The sequence below is a fragment of the Trachemys scripta genome, chromosome 1 (assembly GCF_013100865.1).
Source record: "Trachemys scripta elegans isolate TJP31775 chromosome 1, CAS_Tse_1.0, whole genome shotgun sequence".
Taxonomy (NCBI): Eukaryota; Metazoa; Chordata; order Testudines; family Emydidae; genus Trachemys; species Trachemys scripta.
Window position 1 is genome coordinate 63,948,514 of NC_048298.1, and position 18,344 is coordinate 63,966,857.

General features: G+C 42.1%; 1 protein-coding gene across 2 annotated transcripts in view; it reads left to right on the forward strand.

Moving 5' to 3' along the window:
* Positions 1–8,121, forward strand: part of MYRFL (myelin regulatory factor like) — a 59,027-nt gene extending 50,906 nt beyond the window's left edge. For both annotated transcript variants that reach the window (XM_034771346.1, XM_034771357.1), the window contains exons 21-25: positions 1,205–1,292; positions 1,568–1,642; positions 4,273–4,381; positions 7,180–7,254; positions 7,350–8,121. In XM_034771346.1, coding sequence (XP_034627237.1) covers positions 1,205–1,292; positions 1,568–1,642; positions 4,273–4,381; positions 7,180–7,254; positions 7,350–7,436 — 434 coding nt within the window. In that variant the 3' untranslated portion in view covers positions 7,437–8,121. The remainder of the gene's footprint in view (positions 1–1,204; positions 1,293–1,567; positions 1,643–4,272; positions 4,382–7,179; positions 7,255–7,349) is intronic.
* The last annotated feature ends 10,223 nt before the right edge of the window (positions 8,122–18,344 follow it).

Sequence of the window (18,344 nt, forward strand, 5' to 3'; positions counted from 1 at the left end):
AGCTCATGACCCCCCATATAATAATCTCGCGACCCCCTGAGGTGTCCCGACTCCCAGTTGGAGAACCCCTGCCCTATTCCATCAAGGGCTCTGGGCGAGGATTAGTCATTCAAACCCCACCCAGGGTTTTTTCTTGTGCTCACCAGTTCATAAGAGCATTCACTCAGGATTTAGCTCCCCTATGAGTTGGTGAGTGCCTCCTTTATCCAGCTGGGGCCTTTGAAGAGATCATTAATAGGTAATCAGCCAGACAACAGGTTTTTCTTCAAGGCACAGCTTCAAAAGGATGGCTCTGAAAGTGAGTAATTTGTACGCTCCCTGTTCCCAAGTATTTTCTAGGAACCCAACTCAATTAAAAATTTGGACTTGACTTGTCCATTGTTTTAAGAGATCTTGGAAGCACATAACACTTCCCAATGTTTACGTTAGTCCTGTCACCCTTAAAATATGAAATTCAGATACAGGATCTGAACCAAGTTCAAACTTCCACAAAGTCTGGAGAGGTGGGTTTGACCTGGTGTTTGAGTTCAACACATACTAAAGAGAAGGAAGAGTCAGAAAGCTGAGATTTGAATTTCCCAAAATCTCAGGAGCTAGAGGTAGAGAGGGGGTTGATCTAGTGTTCTGATTTGTCCTAATTCTAGATTTTAGCTGATCTATTTCTAGAACCACAGTTTAATTGGTATGTAAGTGCATATGTACCCATGTTATATCAAATAGGTTACATATAGACTCAAATACTTTTACAGAATGAAACAGTATCTGCAGAGATTCGTAGAAAAGTAATTCCATTCCATTCTGAATCATTTCTCTAGGAAAAGGCAATGATTTTCAAATTAAGGGCTGCTGTGTCTCAGGTGTATCTGTGCATGAGCAGCTCCTGTTAAGGAAAATAAATATGCAGATACACTCAGCAACTCTACCTTAGATGCTCTGTTCTAGGAAAATGTTTTACTGTGAGGTGCCCAATATGTTGCCCATGGGATTCTGACATGTGACTTTCAGTTTCGATCTCCCCTTTAACTGTGGAATGAGGAGAAAGCTCATCAGCTGAAGGTTTCTATTGCTGGTGACTTTAGACCTGCAGCAACTTCTACCATAGATGATAAGGGGCTGGGAACTATGGCGTTAACTACAATGTTATTACTGTCTTACCCCAAACTCCTGAAGTAATCAAAAAAAATTGGGTTCCTAATGTTTTTAGGGATTGATACAACAATCAGTTCCATGCAGATTTTGGAAACGCAGCAAAAAATTGACCGTCGCTATTGTAGTAAAGGTCTACAATGCAGGTGGGTGAAATATTTTGTTACGTTTTATTAGTGTGATGAGGTAACAATGCCATTAAGGGGTGGCATTGGTGCTTGCCTGTCCTCTCATGTGTTTTGATAAATATCCATTCAATTTTTCAAAGTTAATTGCAAATATTATAGTTTAAATGAGACTTTTTACAGCATAATCTATTAAATGTTTTTTCTTAATCCAGATATAATTTTCATACTCATGCAGACAAACGTCATGAACTCTTTGGTGTTAATGTTGTCCCTTTATTGTTGCCAACATTTAGGTCTGGAAATTACAGCTATGTTATTCCTGTTAACAAATACACACCCATCAATGTAATACTCTCATTGGAAATCAAGTAAGTACAACCAATGCAAGTGCGTCTGTATTAAAAATGTGCTCTGGGCTTTATAATGAAATTGCTTCTGCCTGATTTTTCTGGACCCCAAATGAAACTCATTCCTGTGCAGAGAGCCAAGACTATGTCTAGGCATAACTTAAGTTTTTGAAATAGCTCTGCAGTGGGATGTAATGCATCAGGCTAGTGCCAGCACTCTGCACAAGGATGCATTTCACCCACTGAGATAGATGTTAAAATGTGATAGTCTTAGGCCCAAATCCTATAGATACTTACGCCCAGGTGTAACTTTACTCACTGCGTGTAAGCATTTGAAAGATTGGGGGCCTTCGTTTATTTTGATTTTTCTTAATATAGAAAATTTTATTTGAGACTAGAAAATAGTTCCTGTCCTTACCTATGCCATGGGGCAGAGCTAACCAAAGGCAAAGCTCTTAGTCAGCAAAGGCTTCTCGTCTTGAACATTGGTCTAGTTCCATTCTGTTGTCTCAGGGTAGGTCTATACTTACCTCTGAGTCCGGCAGTAAGCAATCAATCTTCTGGGATCGATCCTGGAAGTGCTCGCCGTTGATGCCGGTACTCCTGCTCAGCGAGAGGAGTACGCGGCATCGACGGGGGAGCCTGTCTGCCACGTCTGGACCCGCGGTAAGTTCGAACTAAGGTACTTCGACTTCAGCTACATTATTCACGTAGCTGAAGTTGCGTATCTTAGTTCAAAGTGGGGGGTTAGTGTGAACCAGGCCTCAGAAGTAACTGGTTCTTCTGCTCCTCTTCTCCTCCAGTGGAGGCTGATACCACTCAAAATAGTTGTTGAATTGGGAATGTTTAGTTCTGCCTCAAGACATTTCATTACTCTGATCTCTCAGAATTCCAAGGCAGAGTTTTATGAAGCTAATGTAACATGCTTTAAAGGCAATCTACTGACCTCACATATTAACATTCTTCTTTTAAGATTAGTGTGAACATAACGGGACTCTGAAATGGCTGCACGTGATCTGAAGCAGTAGAAAGAAACCTTTAGTTTAAGCATGTGCCTTTATAAACAAATGTTGAAGGCCTCATGCATGCCTATGAATGTGTCATGCTCAGAAAATAGGATACTGAATTTATTTTAGATGCTACAACTGTGTTCTTGGGTTCTTTTGCTATCAACATATTTCAATGAACTTTCACTTAAAAAAACAAACCAGAAATCCACATACAATCCACTTTTAATTGTGTTTACTGTTATATCCAAATATCATGATCTTATTTCCACTAAATAAAATCAAGTGAAGCCAACATACACCATTGCAACCTATCTAGGGCAGTCTGTGGCATGTGTATTATACACTTTTACAATTGCTGGGTTGTACAAATGTCTAATTAAAGCTGTACAACCATGCTTGGCAGGTAAGCTCTTTTCCTCCTTCCAGGAAAAAAAACAACTACTAAATTTTCATGCCACCTTGCTGCTTCCATTTTTCTGCCACCTGTTGCCCCATCCAGCTTCTTCTGAGTCTTCGGGTTTTTTTTCTGACACTCAAGTCCTGTCACAGCCGCCCAGGCTGGCAGGATTGGAACAGCATGACCATCTTTAGATACTATTGGAAGAGGAAGGGGGCAGGGTCTTTTCTGTTGAAGGTTTCTGACTGGAATTCTCTCCCTAGGCCAATGTTGACCTTTGACCTCAATCAGGGCAAAGTGCAGGATGTGCTTGTTCCCTTTTTAATTGTGTGCATGTTTGTGCACAGTGGGATTGTGATTGTTTGTGAAGGTTCCTGTTCTAATGTGTGTTTTGGGCTTGTCTTCCCTAAAGTTATGTTTCCTGTCTTGTTATGGTGCCCAAAGGTTTTCTGGCCCTGAGGAATGATAAACTAACGCATGTAGTTATCGTTATTTTGGAGAGATCAGAATATACTATAGCCTTTGGTAGCAACATCCTTTTGTGTTGGAGAAGTTTGTATGCAGACATGGATTTGGCTTTGCAGTTAGATCGGCTGAACCAAAACTTCAGATGCAAATTCCCCCAGGAAAGAGTCCAGACCACGATTAGAGTTTCTGAGCCTCAGAAGTGCTAATTTCCTTTATTTTGGCCACTAGGGGCATGTCTACATTGCAGCTGGGAGTGTGAATGGCAGTTCTACTTTGCTGCTTCTAAAGGTAACCTCCCGCCCCCGAAATATAAACAATGAAACTGAAAGATGCACTGGAAAAAAACTACAAAACATTCTTAAGGGTCGTGTCTTCATTGCAGCTGGGGGTGTGAATGGCAGCTCGTGTAGACATGCCCACACTAGCTGTACTCTGGCTAGTTCATTAATAATAGAAGTGAGGTTGCCATGGCGTGGGCTGCACAAGTGAGTGTATATTCAGGGGAGTGAGATGGGCTTGTGCAGCCTGTGCTGTGCCATGTCCTTGTGCATGTCCTATTTGTAGTGCTCTAGCTAAAGGACAGCTAGTGTGGGCATGTCTACACGAGCTGCCATTCACACCCCCAGCTGCAATGAAGACACGACCCTTAAGAATGTTTTTTAGTTTTTTTCCAGTGCATCTTTCAGTTTCATTGTTTATATGTCGGGGGTGGGAGGTTACCTTTAAAAGCAGCAAAGTAGAACCTTGGGTTCTTTTTTTTTTTTTTTTTCTTGAAGCACTACGGAGCCATTAATCGTCTTTCAATGCAAAGTCACTTTTGGAAATATGTGTTCCCATCAGCCACGAAACCGAAACAGAAGGGAGGCTTTCCAGGAAACCACCCAGGTAACACTTTTCTGAATTGCAAAGCTAAAATCAAGGCAAACCCAGGAATACGAACTTGGTCCTGAGAGGTATTAAGCAAAGAAATAATTTGTAACTAGTCTCGCCCTCTGTCAAATCATTTGGCACTTCTTAAAGACATCCCTGCGTGCATCTTTCTAAGACAACCTTGATACCTAAATCACCTGGGACTGTGGGTCTCAGTGATGCATCTTGGGATGTCTTTAGGAAGTGCCAGTATATGTTATAGATGACACGATAAAACTTTGAAAAGGTTAGTCATAACACATGTATCTGCTGAACGTCCCCCTCCTGTACAGGAGCTGGAGACATTCGGGTTGTAATTCTGTGAAGCTGTGGGTGCTTAACTCCCTTCCCCAGCAGAGGGCCATCCCGGGGTGATCAAAGCACGGAGATGTGTTGGGGGCAGCGGACAGAAGAGCCTACATTCAAGAGCTCCAAGCAAATGCAAGGGCAGCAAATGCAAGCCAACAAATCTCTAGGCTCAGTCAATTCTGCACTTGTGGATGCTTGAAAAATATCAATGAAAAACCGATACAAGATTAACACCCTCAAATTATTTTGGTAAACACGTTAGGCCAAATTCTGCTCACAGTTTAATGGTGGAAATCCAAATTAACATCCAAATCTAATAGAGTTGGTCTGCATTTCCACTGGTGTAAATGAGAGTAGAACTTAACCTGTTAGTGCGAATCAGTTTGCTGCTGCATATTGCAAAAACTAAATGAATGATGCTTTAAGGCTTCCATTGGGCTTTTGTGAGGGTGGCTTTTTCCTGTCTTCATTTCTCCTCTGGCCTCTGTAGACTCACTCAAATATAAAATGCACATTACATTACCACTTGGGGAGCATGGACCATCACAAGCTTCAGAACTGAAACTCACCGCTGGTGCAGCTCCACTGGTGGTAGAAACCTATGGAGGAAGATGTAACACGATAGGATGCTGGAGTGTTTGCCACTGTGACCACATGGTGATGAAGTCCCGCACCCCCCCAAGCTCCTGTCCATGCTACTGCTTCCACTGCTAGTGAATTATGACTTTAAGATGAAATCCTGGCTCAATTGAAAACAAAGGTAAAACTGCCATTTCGTTCAGTGGGGCCAGGATTTCACCTATAAAGCAATATAGAGAGAAGCTTACTGCACGTAGATGAGAATTATTTTCATGTATTCTCTGGGATGTCTTGGGGGGAACAGAAGTTGTCAAACACCTGAGCTTTTCCCACCACCCCAGCCAGTTGGAGGTCTGATCCTGCCAGGTGCTGGGCACTCACCTCCAACAAAGAGATGGGTGCCCTAAACTCCCATTAACTTCAATAACAATTGAGGCAGCTCAATACCTCACAGGAATGGGTTTTTAGTCTTCATTATATCTGCCTGGCAGTGTGTCTGCTAGTTTAAAAAAAGGGTGGGGATGGGAAATAAAGGTGGTAGAAAATTTGAAAACAAAATTCTAGGGCAAACCCACATGTCATGAACTCTTGGGAGTCGTGTTTGGCCCAGTACACACCTGATTTTAGCCTGTGGAACTTACATGCTCCTCACACCCTGAATTCTTAAGTGTTATTAAATTGCTTACTTGCTGCTGTGCTGATTAGCTGGAGCCCTGTCTTCCTCCTCCTGCCCAAGATGACTTTCAAATGTCATTGAAAAAGGTGTAGGTTGCTGGGACTACAGCAAAATCATCAGGTACAAGTGAATGAAGATCTTGGGAGCTCTGACCTCCAGCTGTAATTCCAGCAACCCCTGAAGCTCTGAGTCAAATCCAGAGCTCACGTAGGCATGTCTTTGAGACTGACTGCCAGCAAAGCTAGTCAGGCTTCATGTGTCAACTTGAAATTCCCATCAAAGGACTAAAGCTATCTAGTTTGACCCACAGGTAAGAAACTGCTTCCAGCAGCTGTAACAGTGAGTCATTCAAGGTTGGCATGAGTCAGAATAAAAATACTGCTATTGAAAGTATTTGTTTTCAAGCTTATTTTCCTGAGCGTTGCGAGATTTATTCCACAGTGGTTAGTAGCCCAGCAGTCAGCTGGCCTCTGAACAGTTTCTGCCTAAAATTTATAATGTGCATAATACCTGTTGCATCAGGGCGAGAGGGACTTTATTGATATTTGATGTCTGTGAGGTACTTGAATGAAATGTGAGTGCCAAGTCAAACCATTGTAACATTGTTCTTCCTGGAAATAGTGGGGTTGAATTATCCCTATACAATTTCAGGGAAAAGTGTCAGAGCCAAAATACATTACTTGCATTTGTATGTGATGGAGTGTTACATCACACACAAAACCAAATCTTGCGTGCATACATCTTGCAACAGTTCTGGAGTGAAGACGCTGCATTCTGCTTTGGAATACATAGAGGCCTGCGCACACCCAGGGTATTAGTCCTGCTGCGGCTTGTTAATCAGCTGAATCACAATGTTTACCACTATTGCACTTTAAACTTTACAGAGCACTTTGGCACATCTGGAACAATTCTAGCTTCCTAAGGGAGTCTAGAGGGTGCTCCGTTACTCACAGCCAGCCTAGAATGCTGGGAGCCAAATGTCTGTCAATTCCTGAGCTGATCGGAACAAAACCCATTCAGAACATTTAAAGTCAGCACTTTCCTTTTGTCTTTAAGTGTGCTGACTTCTCTCACTGTAGCTATCAAGTCTTGTTATCACAATGACTCATACTGCATTTGGCAGTGAAATGCTTTCACAACCAATCCTTCTCTCTAATTGAATGTAAAATGAGGTTATCAAATTCATCTCTCTTTATAATTCATTATCTAGGGATGTCAGCATATTTGGATTCTCCCTGTAACTTGGTGGTATGACAGCGCATACCATTTCCGCGTAGCTGCACCGGTAAGCCTTTTTCAAATAGGAAATAGACCAAAAGAAAAATGACATTTTAGCTGTGATTAGTTTCTACATTAATCTCTTTTATTTTTCTCCTGCAGGATCTTGCAGACTGTTCAACAGATCCAAATTATGCTGGGATATTTTTTACTGATTACTACTTCTACTTTTATCGACAGTGTAACTAAAATATTGCTGATCATTCTGTTTATTGGGGGGAAAAAAGATAATACTTCTGGTACTGAAAAGACTATTGTCTTAGTAAAAGTTTGCAAATGAAATGAGATGTGCTGAATGTTTACCAGTTTTTGTTTAACCATTAACTTTTAGAGACGAGTGGGCAAAAATAAATTATTTGACGGTAGTCCCGGCTCTGCATGTCAAGTCTTTACTTGTAAAAGAACGTGATTTCTGAAAATCAATGGAGAACTTGATGTGTAGATATTAAAGGGTTCCACTGCTCTTAGCAACGCCATAAAATACAGTAGATAGGGGGAAAATAGTGGCATTCTAATATACTTCAGACTGTTCAGAAGACTTTGACATAATAAAAATATCAATTGCAGCTGAGACTTGTTTTTGTCCTACAAGCATCTACCTTCCATTATTGTCTGTCTCCTTCTTTATAGTATATATGATTTCTACCAAACAAAAACTTTGTTATAGTGGAGGTTGTACAAGTACAAAATCTCATTGACGTAATAGCGACAAGTTTAGGAAATCTCATTCCACAGTGCATGTAATTATTTCTCTGCGTCATGTGGGGCAACACACCCCTGCTAACATCACACTCCGCAACAAATGTGCAACTTTAACACCAGTGATGTTGATGCTAGAATGAAGTGTATGTTTCAGATATGATCTTTCGTTTTGATCTGTGCAGAAGAATATATCCTTGGATATTTTTTGGAGTGTGTCACGGCTCCACAAGATCTGTGCTATGGCCCAATTTTTAAACAGTATCTTGGAGAAACCACTTCAGTGGGCCAACCCCCCACCCCCAGCCCCCAAGAGTTTCCCCTCTTTTACAGTGGCAGGCCACACCGCCACAATGCTGCTGAGACTGAGCCGCTAGGCTCACATCATGAGCTCTGGCCAGCGAATCCAACTGAGAAAAACTCGGCATTCAGAGACTTTTTGCCCTCGTCAGAGATCAATGCACGTCAGCAAGTATTTGAAGTGACACCAGGCAGCCTTTTCAAAACAGAGTAGGGTTTATTAGTCAACTGGAATACAGCATTGGGAAGTCTTTAGGTTAGCCTAGAGAAGCAAAGGTTAAGACATAGTCCATACTGGCTAAAGCCTGGGCTTTCTTGAGCCATGCTGCTCTAGGAACCATCTTGGATTCCTTTCTCTCTGTCCCTTTGTCAGTCCCAGATTAGACTTGCTGTGTATCTCCAAGGCCAGCTGCTGGTCCCCTGCTGAGTTCATATGTTCTGTCTGCCAGAGTTTTCCGTTATCAGATATTAATTGTTTAGTCCCTGGAGTTACCATTCTCTTTCTTCCACTGATATGGGTCAGGTTTAGCTAGTCATTGATGACCTGTTCATACCACCCATTTAACCCTTCTGTACCAAATGGGTAACAATCCCTAGTCAAGTCAGTCACTTTCATGCATATCATTCATTAAAAGGTTTTGGAGAATTCCCACTTTGTTTCAATATGTAAGGACATGTGTCCGTGTGCTGGAAGAGTGAGAGAACAGGGAAATGATAATGGGATGCTGTGCATAGTTTTGTAAGATGGACACGTGTACTTGGTGATATCTACATTCTTCTATGTTTAGGAAAAAAAATTTTTAAAGATAATTTTAAGGCGACTGTCACTTAAGTTTTATATTTGCTGTTGAGATAGAGAAAGTACATGGATTATGAGTAGTGGATGCTGTCAGTAAGTGGGTGTAAGGAAATTATTTGTATTGAGGAGGGGGAGAAAAAGAAATATAATGGTGATATTCTAGATTTTGGGAGATTGCTCACATGTACATCTCATCAATCTTAATCCTAAATTAAATCTATTGTTTGTTGTTTGGGAAATTTCTCTGGTTTCTAAATAAACATAACAATGCTAATATATATTCAGATGTTTAGCCATGAGGGGAAAAGCTATGAAGAAAATTTTGCCTCTAAAAATCAGTTTACTTTAATATTTGACCACAAACACTAAAATGTCTTAATCATAATTGTATGGCTACTGCTTGACACCACTATAGGGCAGAGTTAAGGTTGTCTGGGTGCCTTAAGTTTGTATTTCTTTAATATAATCCTTAACTCTGAACTTCCTGGGTTTATAGAGGTTTGGGGATAATTGAAATCTCCCTGTAATTTTTTACCCCCAGTGACTAGTAGAAACTCTCAACCTTGCCTCCATCTTAATCTAGTTTTTTGCCTGGGAATATGCAATATAGATGACATAGTCTATAATAGCCTGGAAATGGGCTTGATATGGAAGTCTGGATCCAAAAGGATGCAGAATCTGGACAAAGCCAGTTTCTACTTTTAGGCTTCAGAAAAGAATGTTCTACATTGATGGTTGTCTCTTAAAAATTACACATGCTCACCATCAAACACATGACAATACACATGCATTTTTAACGAAACTGTAGCTAAGTAGGCCTATCTGCTTTTCATTGATATTGCTCTTAGTAGATATATTGTTCTAACTGACCTGTAGCACTGCAGTGGGAGAACATGGTTTTTCCCCAATTTAACTTCATCAAAACAAAACCTCTGGCTAATGCTAGTGGAAACCCCCCCAACATTTTTGTGAAACATTTTCATGGTGTATTTTGTACAAATTGAAATTTTGACAAATTTAGTTGAAAATTCTGTACGTTTCAACCAGCTGCACCAATGGCACATTTATCTAGCAACTCTCATTTTAGGACTTGATGCAGGTTCAAAGGAATGTCTGTTGTGCAGAGACCCGTGTTCTAAGTTGTCCAATGTAACAAAAGTCCAACTCTTGTTGATTATTTATAAAGTAAGCAAAAGTTGGAAACTGACTAGTACAAAGTAGATAGTTTAAGTTAAAAGAATTGTGATAATGGGTCTTCACAGCTTCTGAGTGTGACAAGCTGAGATTCTAGAAAGGGGACGAAATGTTTATAGTTAAATAACCATGTCTTTTGGCTGATTACTTGTAAACAAGATGAGGCTGTCACTGACACCTTCTTGGACATTGAACTTGCATTAAAATGTAAAGAAACAGTCTCAGGCTGAAGCCCAACCCCATCCCCACCCCCACCTCTTCCGTCCATGTAAGCACTTGGGTCCCAAGATCTGGTGGAGGATAAGTCCAAGCCTAAATCCCTCTGAGACTTGGGTCCAAATGTTGTCATTTTGCAGTGTGGACAGAACGTGGAACTGGGTCCTCAAGATTCATATCCTTAGAGACCACCTACACTATCCCATAATCCCATGGACCAGTGTTCCTAACCTTTCCATCCCAAAAGTAGCCTATTGACTCCCAGGAAATGGAAGCAACTTCTCTGGTTCAAGTACAGCTACTCAGCATTTAACTCTTCCATTTGATTCTGACCACTAAGCTTCAGACAGAGATAACTGTCTCCTGAATTAGCTATGGCCACTGACAGGAAGAAGTCCTTTGACAAGTGTGCTGCTACCTAGCCACTGAACCACAGCCAGATACTGGTAAATCTCTGGTGTGAGATGAGTATGACATTCAACTTCAAGCAGAGTCCCAGAAATGACCATGTGTACCAAGAAGAAGTGAACATGTTGACAGTGTTGAAGATTGACTAGACCAGTGCAGAGAGCAAGTTAAGCAACTTGAGAGAGTGCTGGAAAGTCAGGGATGAGAACAGCACCTCTGAGAACTCACCATCATCCTGCCTCTTCTATGAGGACTGTGACCAGGTGCTCGATACTGCCAAACACGGATCCCACAGCAGTTCATGATAGCCTGGTAAGCCGGGATGGTGAGTTTCTGACCCTCAAATCCAATATAGCACTGGAGGGGAGCCAGCAAACAGTGGATCAGGCTAGCAAGGTGACTCTGATGCTCATACCAGTCCACAAGGAGGTTTTTCCAATGGAGCAGCTGCAGCATGTCCTGGATCCAAACCTGGAAGAACTGTTTGATGACCCCCAGGAGGAGCAGCTCGTCACAGAACAGGCAGCAGAAATAGAAGAGGCAGAAGTAGCCCCGGAGCCTGGTAATCTTCTGGCTCTGTTGTTGTTAATGTACAAATAGGACTGATTTCCAGTTTGAGTCAATGCAGTTTTTATTATAAGCCCTGGGTAGCAGTGTGTATTTGGTAATAGAGAAGACTGCATGCCAGCCCCGTGGCATCATCCCCCACACCACAATGTGGAATTCAAAATGGAAACCGGGAAGTGAAAAATCAGTTAAGCATTTCACGTTAAATTTTTACCAGATACGCACACCTTCTTACAAAGATGTGCTGGGGTGTTTAGAGTAAGAATTTGATATTGCCTTCCTTTTCTGAGTACACAGCATTTTTGAGTCTTGACATTCCAAAGGCACTTTTTCTCTGAGGATGTTCTGAACCTTTTTTGAAGTACTGAGGCAATAATCCATTGTGATGTCTGCTTTCGGGACCTTCCACCTTTGCAGTTCAGTCTCAGTCCAGTAGGAGCCTGGTTTTTCAAACTGTGAGAGCGGTCCGAAGAGGAAGCGTTTCCTCAATTACCTTAGCGTTGACATCCTGGACAGGACCAATAAGCTAGTCTAATATCAAAGGGAAAAGGATTCACGACAAATGGAAATACCCAGGCAAGCTGTGGATCATGAGGAGAACACGGCAGTGCCTGAGAAGAGACTTGCCATGCAGTTTCTGGCACAGGAACATTGCTTGAGGGAGGAAGATAGAGCACAGCAGCAAGACCTGTTTGAGAGGCTGCTTGCACTAATGGCCGCAAGAGTTCAGGCTCCTGCTCCAACTGCACCATGTCCTGAGTCCTCTCCATGGTACCATTTCCTCCAGACCAGGAATGCATTGGACAATACCAGGGTTGGGTGGCCCATGCAACCACGACTGAATGGTAGTGAGACAGGGAAAACGTACCCCCTGCAGTTCTTCACTCCTTTGCAGTGGTACCAAGTGTGTGCTAAACATGGTGGAAATGGAAAGGAGAATGGTAAACCAGGGGGCACACAGAAGTAGAAGGTTTAATTATTTGCAGGGACAAAACATACCTGAAGATGTGTGATGCTGTGTATAACAAAGGTGATCACTGTTGCTACCACTGTTACACCATTTCCACAACTCTTATACAAAGTGTATCATGTAAGGTGCCAATGGAAAAGTTATGATTTGCTAAGTACGATTATCCTGTTTATATGCATCTTTGTATCTGAAATTATGAATATTAGCTATGTACTTGTATCTTACACATGTGTTGTATTCCTGGGTGACATCCCCCAGACAGAAGTTACATCAAGGCTAGACAGCTATGTGTTGATGGCCTCTCCCATTAAGGACACTCAGCTCTCACAATAGGCCATTCAAGAAACTCATCCCATCCAGATGGCTCTTCCTGACGATGCTTCAGACAGGGAGGGGCCAATGGTCACTCCCTGTGAGTCACAAGCCATGTAAGGACATGTGATATGCTCATGTGACCCTGGACTCCATCTTGGGCCAGTAACTTTCCAAAAACAGGGGCTGTGGGACAGCAAACTTCCATCCACAGGGCAGAGGATGTAAAAAGGCATGTGAGGCGTCTTCATTTCCTGCTTCATGTCTCTGGACTGGATTTCTAACAAGGAAGATCTAAATAAGGACTGATGACCCCCAATCTGTTTGGGTGATTCCAGAGAGACTTTTGCAAGATAGCAGTTTATTCCATCACTGCTATAAACCCGACATAAGGACTTTGCAACCACTTGTATGTATATGATTCCTTAACCATTCAATAACTCTCATCTTTTCTTCCTTTTTTTATATTATTAAACCTTTAGTTTTTACTTACTAAAGGATTGGCATCAGCATGATTATTGGGTAAGAGCTGAGTTTTATATCAACCTGGCTAAGTGGCTGATCCTTTGGGATTAGAAGGACTTTATAGCTGATGAAATTGGTTTTCAGTAATCACTTATTGTAAAGTCCAGTGGGTGGGTGGTGAGCCAAGGACTGGAAAGCCTAAGAAGACTGCATCTCTGACTTCTTGTTAACCAGTGTGGTGAGACATAAGTTCTTTTGTTCCTGGCTTGGTATAATCTAATGATAGAATAACCATCAGTTTGAGATGAATCTTCCCCGTTTCTCAGCAGTCTGTCCTGAATTTGGCATTCTCAGCTGTGACCCACTGAGGCAGGGTGACAAGATGTACTTACAGTGAGCATTCAAAGGCTACAGTAGGCACTTTAGTAGAGGGCTAAACTAGTCCTATTTAGTATGATCAGATCTGGATTTCAAACCACAATGACATCCCATAATAATACTTGGGTGCTAACATTTTTTACTTGACTTTCAAATAAACCACCTAGCCATCTCTCTTGACTCCTTCAAAAGAGACATCTTCAAAAACGCTCTTGAAATTTCTCAACTTTAAACACATTGATCCAGCCAGCAAGACCACTCTGTGTTACTGATTCAAAAGTGGTTTTTGGCAAACTGCCCTCACAGAACTGAAAGCAGATTTTAGGTCCCAACATTCACACATGTTCCCCTGAAACTGAGAACTACTGGGCATCATCTGCATAACCTAAACAAAATTGTCATAAGTCAATGCTTAATTATATTTTATAGGGTCTTCCCTCCTGATTCAGACAAGATTCCCATTGAACATCATTGCCAGATTAAACTTTGAACTCAACACTTAAAAATGTGAGAAAACAGTCCACTGGGGATCAACCACTTCTTAGCTTACAAATATTTGTCGCCTTATTTTTCCATCATATAGGTGGAACTGGAATACTGTATCTATCAGTGCATAATCACCTTGCATGGCCTGGAAGAAAGAGGTGGTGCGCATTAGTCTGTGAGCACAGAAGTGGCAGAGGAATGTTCACGTGGCATAATAATTCTCTCTGCTTCATTCATGCATCTGAATCTTTTGCCCTCACATGTAAAGGAAGATGATGTGCATGAGTCCAGTGAGGGAACCAAGCAGCTGTCTGACTTGTACTCAGTTCTGGCCCCTCTACTCAAGTGTGGAGTGCACATGGGGCAGAAAGAGTAAACCAAAGCAAGAGAACTGAAGTTACTCACATGAAAGAGTAGATAGGATTGGATAGGAGAGCAGCTCTGTCTAGTGCCCAGAGGTGAGTAACATTCCCTCCCACATTTGCACATCAGGCCTCTGGTTTCTCACTCTGGTTGTGGGAGTCATGGCGATTTACAATCATTGCTACTCTGTTCTGCTGTGAAGTGTTCTATGGCTATTTGCTATAAACATTGTTTCTTACATACTTCTCGTGTTTCTCTCAAGCATCATGCATTTGGATCTATGGACTTCCCTATGCACACAGTGTGCATTGCTTTTTTTATGTGAGCTGTGCTATTATCATTGGAATACAGTAAGTTTCTCTGAAAGACCGTAGCACAATTGTGATCTGAAAACCTAATCTATATTGTGTTTATTTTGTTGTGTCCTTATTAAACTATGTATTTATTTGCGTAACTTAAAAATAGATCAGCTACTCTGTACAGGAGCTGCTGCTTCAAGGTACACAGCAAAATCGTACGAGAGATCAGAACTGAGTTTCATATGGGATGTAAGGTTTTTGAGGCTGAATTTCAGGGTATGTTTCTCCTTCTGTGAAGACCTCATTCTTGTTAAACACAGTGTTCTGTGCGTATGAAGCAGCAGTACAGACATACCACAAAAACTCACATTATAGAAACAGCCAAGTCTCTTACACTGATTATGATCTTCATCTTGGACTAGCTCCATTAAATGGCACGTACGCAGCTAGCTGCACTCAGGGCCGGCTCTAGGCACCAGCAAAACAAGCTGGTGCTTGGGGCGGCACATTTTTAGGGGCGGCAGTTGAGGCGGGGCCGGGGGTGGGGTAATTAAAGAACGGGGAGTGGGGGCAGCCAAAATTGTTTTTGCTTTGGGAGGCAAAAATCCTAGAGCCGGCCCTGGCTGCACTGGAAACATGATGTGACTAAAGCCAAACTCTTCTAGCTTCCAACAGGGTGAAGGGAGGCTTGCTTCTTAGAGGAAAGAATCCAAAATGGGGATTGCAGCTTGGGAAGATGCAGCAAAACCCTGCAGTTCACCCTGTATTGTCATGTAGTTTTGTCCCACCTGCTGATTGGCAGCACTAATGTAGTTTGTTGTGCTTTTTATGGTCTCCTGTAAAGCTGCTTCCAGTCTATTGTGGAAAAATGTATTTTCAAAAACTGTCTAAGACATTCCCAGCAGATGGTTTGCTCAGTCCTTTCTCCTCTTATTGTTCAAATTACCAGGAATAGACACACTCTGCTTGAAACCAGGATTTTGGAACAACCAAAGGAAAGGTAGCCCTGATTGGTCTATCCCAGCTTTTACACAAGACCGAGGCCCTTCTCAGACTGGATATTTGGGGCAGGTTTAGTCTGTGCTATGCAGATATGCAGCCAGGATGGATGGTTTAAATTTAAAAAGCTGCACACTTTTATCTTAAGTGGTAAGTGTGTGTGAGAATGAGTCGTGGGGCTACCAGCAAAGGCAGTGATAGCTGCCAGTGCTTAGCCCTAATAGAAATTAATCCCCCCTGCTATTTAGTAGCCTAAGCGTGAATTTAGGTGCCTAACTTTAGACCCCAGGTTTGAACATTTTGGTCTTAACTCAAGGCACTCATTAATCTGGGACGCAGCTGTCTACTATGTAAACACACATTTAGAATAAACGCAGTAAAAATCATTATGAACAGTGGTTATCGAGCAATTTAAAGAACCACTGTATTTCCACTGCTAAACACCTCAGTTGGTTAGCAGCCCTCTCTTTCTGCCATCCGTCTCTCACACGCATGCCCACACACAGTCAGACAGACAGCAAATCATGACCATATTAAGGATTTGTTTCTTGATAATTTTTTAAGGCTGCTATTAGTGGTTTTGAGTTCTGAGTGGATTACTTGTTAAACTGATAGATTTATAAATATCCCAGTCTACTCTCACACACTGGCAGTAATGGACTACAACTAAAGGGCACTAAAATCAAGCTACCAAAACACTGGTGCTTCTTAAGAACAGGATATATAAGGCATCCACACAGTAGGTACGTACTTTATGCTTAAACACACAGATAAATGTTGCTGCTGCCTCTCAAATCAAGCAACAGGGAGTTCCAAAAGCCTTTCATTAATAGCACTCAAATCACTAGCCGTCTGCTTGACTCCATACAAGACATTCAGGGAGTCATGGTCCCAGCCTGGATGAGTTTACACTCTAAACATATAGACACAAATTGTACTACTGGCTGACCAAAAGATGAGTCTTTAATAGATGCCAGAAGATGTCAGCTGGTCACTGGGTAATGTGTGACCAGATTGGCAGTGAGTTTAAAAACGTCAACAAGGAAGTATAGTATGAAATAAGTACATTTGGTATGGATTCAGTGTAGACACAACCATTTTAATGCTCTCACATAGCTTAAACTACCTTTTACAAATGTAATCTCTCCTTCTTCCCCCCCCCCCCCACCCCCCGGTTCCCAAATAGCTTGTTTTACTGGCCTTAGATTTCTTTGCCCAAATTTCCTAAGAATTGGCATTTTCATTCAAAGTACAAGCTGCTGATTTAAAATAATAGGTTGTATAATGGAAATCCTGACCAACTTCCCTTGCTATAGTCCTGGAACAGGCTGGGGAGTCTACTCGGGGTCAGTCAATGTGGTAGTGGAACAGAAGCCTTTTATTACTATTTGGCCTGAATTCAGAGAGCCTGTTTTCCCTAACAGCTGACCACAGCCACAGTGCTGGAGAGGAGCAGAACTGAGGTTGCATCCTCACTTGGCTCTTCAAGAGGGTTAGTTCCTTGGATCAGGCATCTTTATTTGGCTTCTGCTATTCCGATCAAGGGTGCTGGAACAATTTTTATAGTGGGGGTGCTCAGAGCCATTGAACCAAACTGTAAACCCTGTATAGAATGGAAACTACTTCAAGCCAGAGGATACCCTGATTAGAACTGAATGTTTTTCAAATGCCTGCTCTGGCAATTTGGAAATAGTCTTCTGGAGACGGAACTACTTTGTGGCTACCTCCTTCCAGAGCCAGCACCCTAGGTTGCTGCAGTGTGTTCCGTAGTCAGTGCTTCTCAAACTTTTTGATACCAGGGACCAGCCTGCTGCCTTCCTAAATTGTGTCAGGGAGATCTCAGGGACTTGTGCTGGTCCACAGACTGGTCATTGAGAAACACCGCTTTAGGGCATGTGACTCATTTTCTAGAATGGTCTGGGATTTGCTGCATCTTAGTTATTCCACCCATGTTATCTTCCAAAATCCCCATTCTTTCTCCCATTTCAGAAAGTCTTGGGCCCAGAGTAGTCACTTCTGGCTTCCTTTTCCCAGTTCTGTTTCAGCTGTAGCAGTATCCATAATCATTTTTGAAAGATTTAATTTCTTTAGGCACAGAAGCCTGCATTAGCTGGGTTGTTATGGTAACCATCTCACTGGCTGGTGAGTGTCGACTGTATGGATCCCACAGGAGCACGAGTACCCCTTTCATTTAAAAAAAAAATGTTACTAGATATCAAGTTTTAATTTGTGCTGCACTGTTTTCGCTCAGACTTTCAGTGGAAGTGAGCTTTAGAGCTATGCATCCATTACTTTAAATGGTCATGTCACATCTCAGATGATTTGTGTGTGCATCAGCATACCCACTGTATTCGGGATCAGAATCTGGCCCATGGTATATAAAATTGCCCAGAACTGCATGCAATGCAGAACCCCCTGCGGCCATCCTAATTCCCAGCTTGTTTCTCTGTAGTCCATCAAGAGCACGGCAATTCAAACCATGTTCTGTGTTATAGTTCCTGCGGAATCCATTTGACGTGTGTTCACACCCTTTTGAATCACTCCTCTCGCTCCTCGTCTCCTCCCAAACCAAGTTCAGGAATTTTGTCCTCTTCGAGACTGTACAGCTGTGCCCCTGTCTGTATTTCTGCTCTTGTCTCATC